This window comes from Pyricularia pennisetigena, chromosome 2 (assembly GCF_004337985.1).
Source record: "Pyricularia pennisetigena strain Br36 chromosome 2, whole genome shotgun sequence".
Classification (NCBI taxonomy): Eukaryota; Fungi; Ascomycota; class Sordariomycetes; order Magnaporthales; family Pyriculariaceae; genus Pyricularia; species Pyricularia pennisetigena.
Genome location: NC_043741.1, coordinates 40,692 through 55,283, shown reverse-complemented (window position 1 = coordinate 55,283; position 14,592 = coordinate 40,692). Strand labels below are relative to the sequence as shown.

Sequence of the window (14,592 nt, the reverse complement as noted above, 5' to 3'; positions counted from 1 at the left end):
CTTTCACAGGATTTAAATATCAAGATAACTGCGCTCTCTTCCATTGTCCTTTTTTTTTATTTTATTGTTACAAATGACTTGTGCGACGACAGCAATCAAAGGCCAGCTTGCTCACGCCGTCCGCAGCGTTGAGCACCCCCTCGCCGTTGGCCTTGACCTGGCTAGGCGTGCTCGCAAAGCTCGGGGGAACATCCATGACGGGGTTGTTGAGGAAGAAGTTTCTGGGCTTGAGCAGCAGCGTGATGGGCTCGACGGGCATGACGGGGAAGTCCTCGGGGGATGGGAAGTGCACCACGCCGAACGTGTGCCACAGCACCACGTTTGTGTTTTCGATGGACTGGCTTCCGTCGCCCGCCCACTCCGTGAGGCCGAGAGACGGCTCGCCCGAGGTTTGAGGCACGTGGCGGCCGGCTGCCCAGAGTTGGTCGTCGGCGTCTTGAGCGGAGGGCGCATGGTTAGAATGTCACAACATAACAATTCGAGCTTGACCGGTTCTCTCTGCGGCAAGGGGTATAGCCTTACATTTCGTCACGCACACGGCATGTCTTGCAAACCCGGCTCTTTTCCACACCAGAGAGCCCTCCTTGGGCAACAAGCCAGGCACCTCTCGGCTGATGAGCTTATAAGAGGCGGGCTTGCCGCTGTACGGGTGCAGACGGTTGGTGTTGCAGATCTCCCAGGTCCGGCTCGTCGCTCCGTTGTAGTCGGTTCTCGACTCGGCCGTCGTGCGGAACTTTGTGCGCTTGGCGTAGAAGCCGTTGCCGTAAAAATTCTCGGGACTACCCACGGGGGCCTCCGAGGGGACTGCGTCCGACATGAACACCGTGTTGTTGGGCCCATCGACGTTGGCGTCGATGCGAAGGCAGAAGAGGTGCTGGTGGTTGTGGGCATTCACCCCTGGAGCAATTTGTGAGTCAGCAGCCTTGTCATCTCAAAATGTTTTATGGGTCGAGGAGGAATCATGACATACCGGGATAAACCTGTGTGCCCCAGCCATGTGTGTCCTCGCCTGGGTTCATGGTATATGTGTTGAGGATGCCGGTGAGCTTGATCTCAGGCTGGATCGAGCCATCTTGCTATCTAGGGGGTTAATAGGCGTGTGAAGAGGGGGTTTTCCCGCTTGGTGCGACTCACATGGAAAATCCACTGCAAAACAAGTCAGCATCTGAGCTCTGAATACATTCATAAATTGCCCACATGGAACAAAGGCTAAAGCTTACCTGTACGGCATATTCGTAGTTTGCAGCAGTAAACACCTGCTGGATGATCAACTTCCTAGCCCGCGTTACAATGGTAGAATCGTCCCGAAAGTCGCTGTGTTTGAAGAGAATACCGGCGTCCTCCTCGTGGATGCAAATGGCGTTTTTGATCTTGCGGATCTCGCCGTTCCGGGTAGGAAAGTCAGCATCCAGATAGTGGATAGAGCCCTTGCAGTCACATCCCAGGGCGAGGCTGTTGGTCATGTAACCAGCACCGTACTCCCCGAGGTCGAACGCGTGCTTCCTCTGGTGAGGGCGCTCCGGGCAGCCACTGAAAATACCGGTTAGTCTGAACAAGAAAAAAAAACAAGCGTGGCAAAAACATGGGGTTTTGAATGCGGACTTACTAGGGAACAACCATCTCCGAGAGAGATAGTCTATAGAACACGGGTCTGACATTGCCCTTGTCGTTAAAGGTGATATCGTTGAGCACGATGCCTTCACGGTAGTTGAAGCCAATGTGGAACTTCCAGTTTTGCCACTCTATATAGCGGCCGTCAAGCTTAAAGGACACGCCCTCTGGCTGCGTGATGTTGATTGGCTTGAGGTTGTTTCGATATCCCCCCGCCTTGTTGACGGCAGCAGGGTGGTAGTTGACCGGCGCGACGGTGCTCAACGGGCGGCGCACCTCGGGTATGTCGATGGCGATGATCTCCTGCTTTGCCGCGTCGTAGATGGGACAAAAGTCCAACGGATACTGGTACTGGCAGTCATCGACGTCTGGGCGATAGTACATGAGCGCCTGCTGCAGACGGACCTTGCTGCCGTAGCGTTCATCGTAGCCGATCGTCCAGGGGTCGCAGTATACTTTGTGCATGTCATCTTTGGATATGCCACTAAGAACGCACTGCTCAATGACTTTGGGATCGGTGCGGCACACGTGTTCGACAGCCATAAGCTCCTCCATCGTAATCTGTCTCTTATGGTTAGTCTTCAGTCTCAACCTGTCTTTGATCTCGAAAGACGTACAATCGGCTGCAATCCATCAAGGAGCTCCCAACTAATAATGGAGCCGGTGGACAAATCGACCAGCCCATCGTAAACCTTGCCTCCTGGCGCAATAACGACCACATCTGCCACACGAACGGGCTTGGCAACTGCCGTAGGATTCGCAAGCCAAGCCGTCATTTCGGCTTTGCGCGGCTCGCGGAGGGATACAACGTTGAAAAAGACATCGCCGTGTGCCTTTTTCACGATGCTGATCGCAGCTTCAATCTCGGCCGCTGAAAGCGGGTCGAAGGGGTGATGCGCTGCCATGGTTTTGTTGCCGGTGAGACTGATCAGTGACAGTCACTGTGGGTCACAACAGCAGGTGGTGTGCTGATACCGCCAAAGTTGAAGGCTCAATGTTTGTTCACTATTCAATTCTCTTGGTCGAATTGCAAGATTAAGCTGAGCGTCGTCCTTAACAACTCAAGTCGGAATAGAATGTTGGTTTATCAATACTCTACAATCTGCCATGGAGAGCTCAAGCGCAGTCCCCTGCTTCGATTCCTTGGCAAATGAGAACCAGTTACCCACCATCCATCCCAGATCGATAGCGGAGTGGTGATAAGCTCGTTGGGACCGATAAGATTGACATGATCAAATCCCAGATTCGAAACTTTTTTTTTTATCTGGGGGCGTTGATGGAGAAAAAAGACAGCCAATCAATCGACTAATCTGCCTTTGCGCCGAAAGCGGACGGGAACTGAGTCCGAAGTGCGTCCAGAAGCCTGCTTTGCATTGAAAAAAAGAAGCCAGCCAATCACCCGACTCAGCTGCTCTTGCGCTGGAAGCGGACGGGCGTCATGCCCGGAATGCACCTTGTTGCCAGCTTTGCCGCGCGGGGTCAGAGGTACAAATGGGTAACGACAAAATCCCCCTCTCCCCCCCGCGCGGAAGCCCCGTACTGGAGGCGGAAAATGTTCCGAGATAAGGCTACTTGTCCGCAACTATGTTCAAAGCCCAGATCACGTGAGAGCATACCTCCAGAGCCAGGCAAGGGGCGCGACACGAGTCCATCTCGTTATACCACTTTTTATGGGCCGGCGATTGGGCAGATGCGCGATATAGACGACCTGGAAAACTTTTATTTGAGGGAAACATATTGGCTGGCTGCCCCGTCAAAAGTGGCAGATCTCGGGCTCGGACTACAGTAGTCAACGTCACCAAACGTTCAAGACTACCATGCTTTACTACTCAAAGCCACGGTGCACAAGTACCACCGCAACGCACTGCAGGATATCAACTCCAAGGGATGCAGGCTATGGGCAATTCAAGGCTGCTCTCCCAGTCCTTTGCCGACAATGAGTTCGAAAGTTGCTTCCTTCTTTTGCTGTCCCAGCGATTGTCAGTTTGTCACTAAACACCTGCTTGCTATAGACAAGACAAAATTGAGCTTGGCTTTTCGCCTGAATGCTATTTACAAGAAATCATAGAAGCATACATTATTTTTGACAGCACTAAACGCAGACTCTGATTATTGATCTAGCAGCAGTGTGAGACGCGGCACGGGCCTCACGTCATCGGTAATCGTTGACCGACCCATCTGGCCCAGCCTAATGTGGATTATATAAACGCAACCAGTAGCCTAGTACCCATGACGGCAGGCGCGCATGGCAGACTCGGAAAGGTTTCGGATCTCTGGAGCTGCTGCGAAAGATTGGGAAACACCATTCTCTCTGTATTGCTGGAACACACGGCAGTAGAAGCTCAGCGTTGTACACGTGGCCCCGTAGCCCATCAACTGGACCTCGGATATTGCGCATTGCATCATGAGAATCTCGATCGGAAGAGCGCATGCACAAACGCGGGAGGCGCGCAAGTTGTATTTTTGGGAATCAGTTTTCATGACTAAGCCTGACTTCAAATCCATACAATAACAACAGATGTTGGAGTGGCAATAATGGGAAATGTTTGTTGAGCGTCCAGGTTACCTTTGACACCAAAGAACAGAAAAGTACGAGAAGAGATGAGAAACGACGAGAAAACATCTATGGATAATGTTTCCTCGGTTTGTGTACGCGTGCTGTTCCGGATTCAACTTATGTTGGTCTGTTGCCTTGTTCTGCAGGCGGCTCCCGGGCTCATTCTCAATTAGACAAGATGATTTTTGAGTCCCAGAGCTGCATATATATGGCACGACGCAAGCGCCAAGATCTTATTACCGTCGCTAGTAGCTGTCGTCTTGAATATGGCATGGGACCCAAAATAATCTCAAACATTGCACGGTCTTTTAGTGCCCGAGCCCCGAGCTGCATCATTAAGAGTCACCACGACGTAAATCTTGACGTTTCTTCCAACGTAGCCTAAGCTTAACCTCGGCAGGCGGCCAGACCTGTCGCGTTATATTAAGATGTCGCCAATGCCCTCGTCTGGGGAATCCGGTCTGCTGTATACACAAACAAACCACAAACCACAAACACAAACGCTCCAAAGGCAACTCCATCTCGTCTCCCAGTGCACATTGCAAGATTTCCATCAAATTCCATCAACATGCGCTTCTTCATCGTTGTCTCGGCTCTGCTCGTCGGCTACGTTTCCGCTCAGGCTCAATGCTTCGATGCCGGCGACTGCATTCTGACGGTAAGTGGCTCGTTTGATTCCGAAATTGCTCCGCTGCGAGGGACAAGAAATTCTAACACCAGAAACAGGGAGGCGGCCAATGTGTGAAGGATGCCAATCAGTTGCTCGGGTAATTTAAAACTTTATCATCTTTTGGAGATGCGGGAGTACCCTGAGCCAAGGCGATAAAACTAACTGGTCATACAATGCAGGACTTGCAGCAAGGGTAAAGCCGGTGGAGCTCGGTAAAGGATTCAATCCTCATGTGCTGGGAGTGGTTGCGGGTACTACGGACTGAGAGTAGAAAGCTGGTTGAATGCATGGTTGTTGTGTCGATTGAATAGATCATATATGGCATCATAATAGGGCCTGGAGCCTTGCAGTCAAACTATTGCGTCAAGCGTTAAATATTACTCTTACTCATAAAAGTGCTAGCTGGAATTAGCGCCGATATCAAATCGGAGCCCGTACCCCAGTGCGTAGAGTATTTTGCGGCCAACATTTGTATTCTGGATGCTACGATTGAAAATATAGGATTTTATTAGAAAAAGCCTTGATTATAACTCCAACAGCTTACCGTGACCCCACACCTTTTGTATACATACTTGTAAGCTTGTATGTATTGTAGGAATTTTTTTTGAAAACAAATTCCTATAGTACATCAGCACCTTGGATACCAGCCGCATATACTTGTATGTGTAAGTTACGTAAATAAAGCAATATGGAAATACAGAGAGAGTATAAAATGTAGAATAGCGCATGCGAGCCAATAGTTTAATATTAGAGGTTTCAGAGGCCAAAACTATTGGAAATCCTCGCCTGAAATATCTCTTAGAAATCTAATTCGCAAAAGCGTCGCAGCTATTGTGTAAAATGCAGGCATGACGGGTAAAATGCGCAGTTTGTATTTTCTTATCTATTAGCTGTGATGAGCACTTTATCGTCCGCATGCCGAACGTTACGCCCCTTGGTAGCATTCCACAAAATATTGTTCAGCGCCGATGCAGATACGCGTTTGATCCCATCGCCGGCTCGCCATCATGCCAGCCCCGGTCGTAACCCCCAGAGACGAACGACCGACGGCCGTCACCGCCCGCCTGCGGCTTGGACCGAGCCAATGGGCCAATAGAGAACCGGTGTTCTTTTCTCAGACGGCATGATCCGTCTTTGTGCTAAAACACAAATTCTTCAGGCTCCTTTTGTCCTAGTTCTTCAAATACGAGCCAACCCCGTCCCCTTGAACCTCCTCTGCATGGCATCCTCGGCGTCGTAGCCGTACGCCCACCACTGCGTGACGGGGTCGCTCCACTGGTTCGCGCTCCTGGTGAAGGGCCGACGCTCGACCTCGGCCCTCATGGCCTCGTCCCTCGCCTCCTGCTCGGGCCCGTCGGGGAAGTGCCAGATGAGGCCGTTGACCATGCTGGCCTCCTGCATGGCGCCGCTGCGCTTGATGCGCTCCTGCTCGAACTGGCCCAGCACCAGCGGCAGGTCCTTGAGCGCCTCGGCCTGGCTGAGCGCGACCGCGAGCGCCGCGCCGTCCTCCACCGCCATGGCCGCCCCCTGCGACATGTAGGGCACCATGGCGTGCGCGGCGTCGCCCAGGATCACGAGCCGCGAGTTCGGGCTGACCCACGACTTGAGCTTTCTCCCGCTCCGGAGTGGCCATTTGATGCACGACGTGATGAGGGAGATGATCTTGGTCAGGCTTTGCCGGGTGAGAGAAGTCAGTGCTGCTACTAGGGCTGCTACTAGGGCTGCTGGTCACTCTCTGGTGACGTTTTGTCCGGGGCAGGGAAAGAGGAGCTTGGCCGCAAGGCTTACCATGGGTCCCACCCTGCAAACTCCCTGTTGACATCCTCTACTGCCGTCTCTGCCTTCCAGGTGGACGGGTCTGAGAGGTCCACGTGTGACAGCACCATGTTGAACGACTTGCCTGCAGAAATGGTATAAGACATGACGTGACGGTTTTCGCCGATCCTGAATATTAAATCACCTCTCTTGGTTAGCAGTACGAATTATCTGGACGGCAGGTGTGTGTCTACCGAGTCAAGACTAACCAGATGTTTAATGATGGTTTCTGCAGAATCCAAGCAATCTCGGGATCTGCCGCAATCTTTTCCGCGTCCACTGTAGCACGGTAGGCTGCAAACCCGGTAAAAGTGGGCTCCTCGGCTTGAGCTGCCTGCAAAGTGTCTCTTGCAACCGACTTGATGCCTATAGCAAGCGTTAGCAAACCAACGAATTTGCCTCAAAACCTAAGGACGCAGTAGGACGCTTTGAAACAAATTCGATTACAAACCAACAAAAAAAAAAAAACATACCATCTGCAGCAACAACCAGGTCGCCTCGGACCACCTCGCCATTTGCCAGTTCCACTTGGGCATCATCAGGCCGGTAGGCGGCGACGCGGCTGTTGAGCCTCAGCTCGACGCCGAGCTCGAGGGCACGGGCGTGCAGGGCCTCGTGCAGGTGGGCCCGGTGGGCGACGCAGTACGGGGCCCCGAACCAAGTGCCGAACTCGTCGAGGTCCGTGTACCCGATCAGGCTGCCGTCCTGCCAGCGGCGGAAGTTGATGCAGCTCGGCTCGGCAAAGAGCTTTTCGGCTTTGGCAAAGACGCCCCAGCGACGCAGGAGACGGCCCGAGTTGGGTGGGATCTGGATTCCGGCACCGACCTGGATTGCACATTCTTGTCAGTCCGCCCCTCCCCCCGCAACTCTCAATAACAAAAAAAGCACGGAAACACATGATGCCTCTGATGGTCAGCGGGGCACATCATGTCGCTTACCTCTCCGAGCTTCGGTGCCTGCTCCAGAACCACGACAGAATGTCCCCTCCGTGCCAGGGCAATCGAGGTGGCAAGCCCGCCTAAACCGGCGCCGACGATGACTATGTTCAGTTTGAGCTTGGCCTGGGCTGGCTCGGAAGCAGCATCACTGCCCAAGCCGGCTCCCTGCAAACTTCTCAGGAAGGACAGGGACTGCGTTGGGTAACTCGTGGTGAAGTTGGGATCTAGACCGAGTGTTTTGGCGTCTAGGTGATTGTGGTGGCCGTTTTGGGAGGCTCCATTTGCAGGACCCGACTCGACGATGGCGGCAGGCATTTCCGCAGATTTTCCGGGGGGATCAACCAAGAAATCTTGAGGGGTGGACGATGCGGGATGTGGCTGGTCCGAAGTCTTGTTTGGTATCGATGGCATTGGAGCAATTCTCTCACGTGCTTGCGTGTTAACACGAGTCCAATGATGTTGGTTTATATTATTGCTGCAATTATGTGACTTGAACTTTGAATGTAACAAAGTCTATTGCGCTGCATGACACCCAACTCTTTTTTTTTTTTTTTTCTTGCTGTGTTGTTTGTTTTCTGCCCGGGGAGCTAACGGAAGCTTTTTAAACTTTAGAGAAACTGCCGCGCGGAGTTAGTGCTTGATACCGTACGCTCATGTGACCGACCACCAGGGGTAGGCATTACCGAGTGTAACATTCAATGTTTTTTCTTGTTGTCTAGAACCAATCTGGAGGCCTTTTGTTTACTGTCCTTTCTCCCATCTGATCAATCAATGTAATCCATTGGTTTTTCAGGGCCGTGAATAGCAAACACAAACCAAGACGACCAACCAGTCTTGCAAACCACCAAGAGAAGAACAAAGGTCATCGTCTTGAGCCCGGAGCCATGACGAACTCGATCCCAATCAGTCACAATGGCGTGCAACTGATTCCCCGTCCGCTGGGCGCCGACGATCCGCTTCGCTGGCCGAGGTCTGTCAAGCTGGCTGCACTCTTCTCGTCGGCGCTGACGAACTTTACGGCCAACTTTGCGGGATCGGGACTATCGGTATCAGTGAATATCCTCATGGCGCAGTTCAACAAGACGGCGAATGAAGTCAATGCACTCATGACGGTAAATACGATACTATACGTTCCAAGTGATGATCTGCCACTTAGTTAGTGCCGGCTTGGCGCGCCTTTACTGACGTGCTTCCCTCCCTCCCATGGGACCTGCAGCTTAATTTCCTCCTCCTTGGCCTGGGAAACCTCTTTTGGGTTCCTTTTGCAGTCAAGTTCGGAAAACGGGCTTCACTAATCACTTCGACGACTTTGCTTCTTGCGGTTCTGCTGTGGAGCGCCAACGTGACCAGTTTCGAACAGCTGCTGGCTGCGAGATGTATTTCCGGCTTTGCGTCGGCTGCAGGCGAGGTGCGACAACAGTTTCTCCACCCCTTTTATATCCTGTGATTTACCCAATTCTCTTTTGTGCTTGATACGTAGGGAGCTTTTAAACCAGCTCTCTAGCTCATCCATCTCAATGTGCCCACTCAGCAAGCCTACCTGCCACAAAAAAACAGCCAACTGACACTAACCATCCGTTCTCAGAGTATTGTGCCAGGAATCGTTTCCGACATGTTTTTCCTCCATGAGCGCGCCGGAATGATGTCCTTGTAAGCGCGGCCCCACAAAACGCAAAGGTTGTGGTCCCGAACCCAAATCCTAACATGAGAGAACAAAAAAAAAAAAAACTCCACAGCTTTACCATCTTGATCGCTGGCGCCTCGGCAGTTGGCCCCTTGGTGGCAGCCTTCATCGTCCAGTACAGCCCCGGGACATGGGTTGACTACATGTGGGTTTGCGTGGCCTTGGCTGCGTTCAACGTGGTCTTGCTCGTCTTTACCCTGCCCGAATCGAGCTACAGCCGCGAGGAGGCTGAGGCGATCCAGGGCGTCGAGATCCGAGATGTACACGTTGCTGAGCCCGGGTCCAAGGCCGGTTCGTCCGATGCTGAAAAGCCGGTTACGTCTGAGGCGCAGGAAGACGAGAACACCCTCGTGGTCGACAAGCCCTGGTCCAGCATCTGGCCGACCTTTTTCACCATCAACAAGTCGACGGGATCTTTCCATCACATATGCCTGCGCCAGTTGACTCACGTTCTGTACCCGGATGTCCTGTTTACCATTTTTGTCTACGGATCCAGCCTTGCCTCGCAAATCATCCTGATGTAAGTCCTACAGCTGCTCATATCTCCTGCTCCATGGACTTTGTTTCATCCGAGCCGTGGCCTCTTTTCCCTCTAAACAAAATCCCTGCTAACAGCGAAATTTGCAGCTTTGCCTTCCCGGGCTTGCTCCTGGCCCCTCCGTACCTCTTTCAGCCCACCGGCGTGGGCCTGATGCAGGTGGCCGCCCTGATCGGTATCTTCATCGCCACGTTTCTGGGCGGCTACGTCGTCGACGTCATCACACAGCGCATCATTATCCGCCACGGCGGCGTCGTGTTTCCCGAGCAGCGGCTTCTCACCCTCCTGCCCGGCTGTCTGATCGCCCCGGCTGGCTGCATCCTGACGGCATTTTCGTGCGCTGAGCGCCTGCACTGGGCCGCGATTGCTTTTGGCTTTGGAATGGGTAAGTGGGGATTTCTGTTTTGATTCAGCAATAAAAAATCTCAAACCTCCCTCCCCCCCAAACCAAAGAATACTCGACGGCTTACTTGGACCCCGCGTAATCATCCCAGTCTCGTTCGGCACCGTCTACGCCCCCAACATCGCGGCCACCTTCGTCGTCGAGGCCCACCCCCAGCACGCCGAGGAGGCCCTCGTCGCCATCAACGTGTTCAAGAACCTGGTCGCCTTCCTGTTCCTCTACACGGCCGTGGACTGGGTCCAGTCCCAGGGCTGGCTGCAGGTGTACATGATAATGTTCATGCTGGTGTCGCTGAGCATGCTGGCCGCCGTCCCGCTCTACTACTTCCGCGGGCCCCTGCGCGCCTACTGCCGCAGGATCGATAAACTCTTGTAAGATTTGGGGGGGTGTGCTGTGGGGGAGGTTGAGGGGACGTGACTTGGTGGTTGGGGGGACTGTTTCCTGAGTGAAAGCAAGCAAGCAAGTATGTATATGGTAATTGAAGCGAGTGGTGAACCCCTAAGCTCTAGCAAAAAGGCCAGAAAAAGGGGAGGAGCAGTGTGTTTTTGTTCTTTTTTTTTGTTTCGTTTCTTTTGTCAATATTCAGCTGCGGTATTTTCGCAGCGTACAGACTGTCTCAAAGTGTGTTTATTGTTTCCAGCAGGCATCGCGTGACACAATTTAATCTATCTAGTTAATAGCGAGAATCTCTGGCCAAATCTTTTTTGTTTGACTGGTGACTTTTATCTCCCATATGCCCTAGATTTATGATGCTAGCTTGCATTTATAACTGACAAATAGACAGACAGTCCTGTTCAACTTATTAGGTCCGACAGACAACACTGTAGCTTCTTCCCCGAAAAAAAACAAAAAAAAAACAAACCATGACTCCTCCCTCTCTACCCCTTCAAATCCTCGGCGTCGACCCAGTTCCCGTGCAGGCCGGCCCTGAGCCTGACGGGCAGGTAGACGATGGCCTGGGGCTTGGAAAAGTCCCTGGTGTCGACGATGTGCAGCTCGCTGGACATGGTGGAGTAGTTGTTGACGAGGACGAGGACCCAGCCGTCGCACTCGGGGGCGTCGGCGGACCTCGGGATGACGACGGGCTCCTGCACGAGGTGCGTCGGGCCGGGGAAGTAGCGGTCCAGGCGGCCGGTGGCGTAGTCCAGGTGGCCGAGGCAGTTGTACAGCGGGTGGCCGCCGCCCCAGACGCGCATGATGGCGGGCATGTCGGTGGGCAGCGCCGGGTCCATCATGTCGAAGACGGCCCGCGTGTGCCTGCCCATCGAGAACCGGTCGTCGACCCGCGGGAATTCGCAGTCCAGCCTGCAGAGCACCTCGGCCGCCGGCAGGTCGAGCGCGTCGGACCGCGGGTCGAACGTGAACCGCACGAGCTGCGCCGCGATCTCCTTGGGGTCCGGCGAGTTGCCCTGCGCGTCCGGCCACCAGAAGAAGACGTTCTTGTTGGTCAGCGGCAGGTCGAACACGATCTTGCCCGACTCGTCCTCGTAGGCGTTCACCGTGTGGCCTGGGAAGGAGTTGGGCGCTTTGAACCACTGTCATGGCGGATGTTGATTTTGACTTGGTCAGCCGGCTGAGTGGATTTCGGTTTTCTGTACTTGTTCTTTTTCTTTCTTTTCTTTTTTTTTTCTTCTCTCTCTTTTTTATTGTCGTGATAACTGATCGAATCTCTCTTACCTTGACATCCGATGCTTTTGCTCCACGCCGCGGCAAAACGCCAACGTAAAACGGAATATCGGGATTCCATTGCCAGTGCTCCCCGCCGTTTTTTAGCCGCTCCAGATCGCATGTCTGGGGGATAATTGGAAACAGTACCTTTTGTTTTTTTTTTTCTCTCTCCCCCCGCCGGCGTTCAAGTAGACGTCAGTTACATGTCACAAGGAAAAGACTTGGGGCTGACCACTTGGATCGCATCCGTCTTACGTACCCAGTTTTCCGTGACGGCAAAGTCGTGGATCATGGCGACTACCGGGGCGACCAGCCAAACTGTCTCGACGATGGCGCCCGTTTTGTCAAAGGTAAAGTAGCACACATCCGGGGTGCCATCGCCACGGGCTTCGTAGCCGAAGCAGATGAGCTCCTTGGTGTGGACGTCGAGCTTGGGGTGCGCCGTAAAGGTCAGGCTCGGCAGCTGGCCGTCAAAGGTATCAAGCCCGGTTGTCTCAAGGGTATCCGGGTTCATTGAGTAAGGGGGTGAATCCTCCTTGCAGGCGAGCAGGCGTCCGTTGAAGTAGAGGACGTTGGTGTTGGCGGTACTGCGGACTTTGAACTCGACGGCATCCGTATACTTGTTTCGGTATTTGCCTTTTTTTTTTGGAGTCCAAGCAAAAATGGTATGATGAGTTACATGGCCTGCAGAACTGGGAATGAGGAATCTTGCCTCGTACGTTGTGGACCTACCCATCAATGCCCTCTTTGCCTCTCGTTCACGCACAAACTTTTCCGTGTGCACATAACGCTGCTTAAAGTCGCAGCGCCCGTCCTTGATGCGGAACGCGCTGACATTTCCATCGCCGTTGAACCACTGGAGAGGAACTGTCAGCCTCGAAGAAAAGCCGTTTTAAACATGTACAGAGAACGTTGAATCGCCACTGACCGGATCGTTCTCTACCAATGGGACGAACTGCGGATCGGGCATGACACGATAAAAGGTACCATCGATCTCGGGAGGGATCGACCCTTCGACCTCCAGGTTGGATACCTCGCCTTGGAATCGGCATGGCTTCATGAATCCCGAGAACTGGGGGCGGTCAGGGAACTTTTGCGAGTACGCGGGATTCTTGAAATGGCCAGCCATTTTGAAGGGTTTGCGACTCGAAGAAGGAGGGTCTGGGGGGTTTTTTTTTTGCACTTCTTTTTTTTTTTTTGTAGATAGCTTTGTATGTTGCCCAAGTGCGTGCTGGGAGATAATTATAAGAATAATAATCAGACAAGGTATACCTGATCCAAAAACGGCCCCTTCACCGACGACCCGATTATCATTACTGTTTATTGTCAATTTCGTTCATTCCGCTTGACTTTGTAGCGTCCGAGAAGCATAGCTGCGGTTCCACTCATTCCCTTCCCCGCAGCGTTCCGCAGTCTGCTCCACATTTACCCCCAGGCGTGCTTAGAAGCCGTTTGCTTGGCAACAACCTGATGCAGTACTCCCGCGATTTGCCGTGGTTTGCCTATTTTGCTTTTGCGCAGCCCTCTGTTTCGAGGGCCTTCCTTTTTTTTTCCACTGTGGTCGTCGTTCCAGGATCATGTGAAACATACGATTGAAATGACCTGATATACGCGCCATCCCAGCAAAACAAGCTGCTGCGCATTGCCGGGAAGCTTTCCGCGGGCTTTCCGGTAAGCTTTCCGGAGAGTGGGGCACTAACAAAAAAAACCGACAAGCAATACGAATTGGCCACGATAGCGGGCTAGCGGAACAGCATTGTTCCAACCAAAGCGTGTCGGCCTCGTAAGCACCCAGTGACAAACACGTCAAACGTCTTTGGCGCGCGAGATTAAGGGGTTTTGGTTGCCAACAAGGACCTGTTCTTATTTTTTTACGACCAGGCTACGATCATACGACTATTCTTTGCTTAAATACGGGGAGATAGCCCTCCTGGCTGGGATCCAACAAAAAGTGACAGGCTCAAACGTTCATTCCAAGCTTGAATCTACGGAACTATGGGTTCAAAATGACCGTCTTGGTCTGCAAAAACTCCTCAAATCCCCAATGCGACCCGAACCGCCCCCATCCGCTGTCCCTGTAGCCGCCGTGTGGGAGCACGGCCTCGTCGTGGGCCGTGGGTGCGTTGACGTGCACCGCGCCAGACGGGAGGGCGCGGGCCAGATGCAGCGCCTTCATGTGGTCCCGGGTGAATATGGCGGCGGAGAGCCCATAGTTGGACTCGGCCACCAGGCCCGGCACCTCGGACGCGTCGTCAAACGCAAAGATGCCCAGCACGGGTCCAAAGGCCTCTGTTTTCCAGAACGCCATCGACCTGGTCAGGTTCCGGATGATGGTGCCTGACGGACGCTCCCCGCTGCTGCCGACCGCCGTCTCGCCCGCCGACGAGAACCGGAACAGCGTCGCGCCCTTGTCCTCGGCGTCCTGGAGTAGCCCCTGCACCCGCTCGTCGCTCTTGTCCGTGATGAGCCGCGTCGCCTCCTGCGCGTGCCTGGCGGCCGCCTTGCAGAGCACAGAGTAGAACTCGGGCTCGACGGACCGGGCCACGAGGACCACGTCTGTAGACATGCAGATCTGACCGGTCTGGTGGGGGTGGGGTTAAAATATCCCTGGTTAGCAAAATCATCAAGACGTTGAGTGGTTTTTGTGACGCAGACTAGAGGCCCATATTTTCATGGAAGTTTTTTTTTTTTTTTTTTTTTTTTTTTTT

At 53.2% G+C, this 14,592-nt stretch overlaps 5 protein-coding genes across 5 annotated transcripts; 1 reads left to right on the top strand and 4 right to left on the bottom strand.

Moving 5' to 3' along the window:
* Positions 1 to 67: 67 nt before the first annotated feature.
* Positions 68 to 2,534, bottom strand: PpBr36_00010 (uncharacterized protein; the record flags this gene model as incomplete). Its single annotated transcript, XM_029887203.1, has 7 exons — positions 68 to 435; positions 523 to 897; positions 971 to 1,076; positions 1,135 to 1,146; positions 1,221 to 1,530; positions 1,607 to 2,172; positions 2,229 to 2,534. Coding segments are annotated over 7 exons (2,043 nt in total), but the record flags the coding sequence as incomplete, so codon positions are not given.
* Positions 2,535 to 6,017: 3,483 nt separating this feature from the next.
* Positions 6,018 to 7,906, bottom strand: PpBr36_00009 (uncharacterized protein; the record flags this gene model as incomplete). The annotated part of the gene is made up of 5 exons (XM_029887202.1): positions 6,018 to 6,510; positions 6,627 to 6,782; positions 6,863 to 7,019; positions 7,127 to 7,478; positions 7,592 to 7,906. 5 exons carry the CDS (start codon positions 7,904 to 7,906, stop codon positions 6,018 to 6,020), a joined length of 1,473 nt encoding a protein of 490 aa, XP_029752168.1.
* Positions 7,907 to 8,475: 569 nt separating this feature from the next.
* On the top strand, positions 8,476 to 10,591 carry PpBr36_00008 (uncharacterized protein; the record flags this gene model as incomplete). Its single annotated transcript, XM_029887201.1, has 6 exons — positions 8,476 to 8,703; positions 8,808 to 8,999; positions 9,177 to 9,241; positions 9,328 to 9,795; positions 9,903 to 10,198; positions 10,308 to 10,591. 6 exons carry the CDS (start codon positions 8,476 to 8,478, stop codon positions 10,589 to 10,591), a joined length of 1,533 nt encoding a protein of 510 aa, XP_029752167.1.
* A 503-nt stretch (positions 10,592 to 11,094) lies between these two features.
* PpBr36_00007 (uncharacterized protein) lies at positions 11,095 to 13,013 on the bottom strand (the record flags this gene model as incomplete). Its single annotated transcript, XM_029887200.1, has 4 exons — positions 11,095 to 11,751; positions 11,894 to 12,007; positions 12,144 to 12,740; positions 12,813 to 13,013. The coding sequence occupies 4 exons, from the start codon at positions 13,011 to 13,013 to the stop codon at positions 11,095 to 11,097; spliced, it is 1,569 nt and encodes a 522-aa protein (XP_029752161.1).
* Positions 13,014 to 13,877: 864 nt separating this feature from the next.
* PpBr36_00006 (uncharacterized protein) lies at positions 13,878 to 14,450 on the bottom strand (the record flags this gene model as incomplete). The annotated part of the gene is made up of 1 exon (XM_029887199.1): positions 13,878 to 14,450. The coding sequence occupies one exon, from the start codon at positions 14,448 to 14,450 to the stop codon at positions 13,878 to 13,880; it is 573 nt and encodes a 190-aa protein (XP_029752160.1).
* Between the last annotated feature and the right edge of the window lie 142 nt (positions 14,451 to 14,592).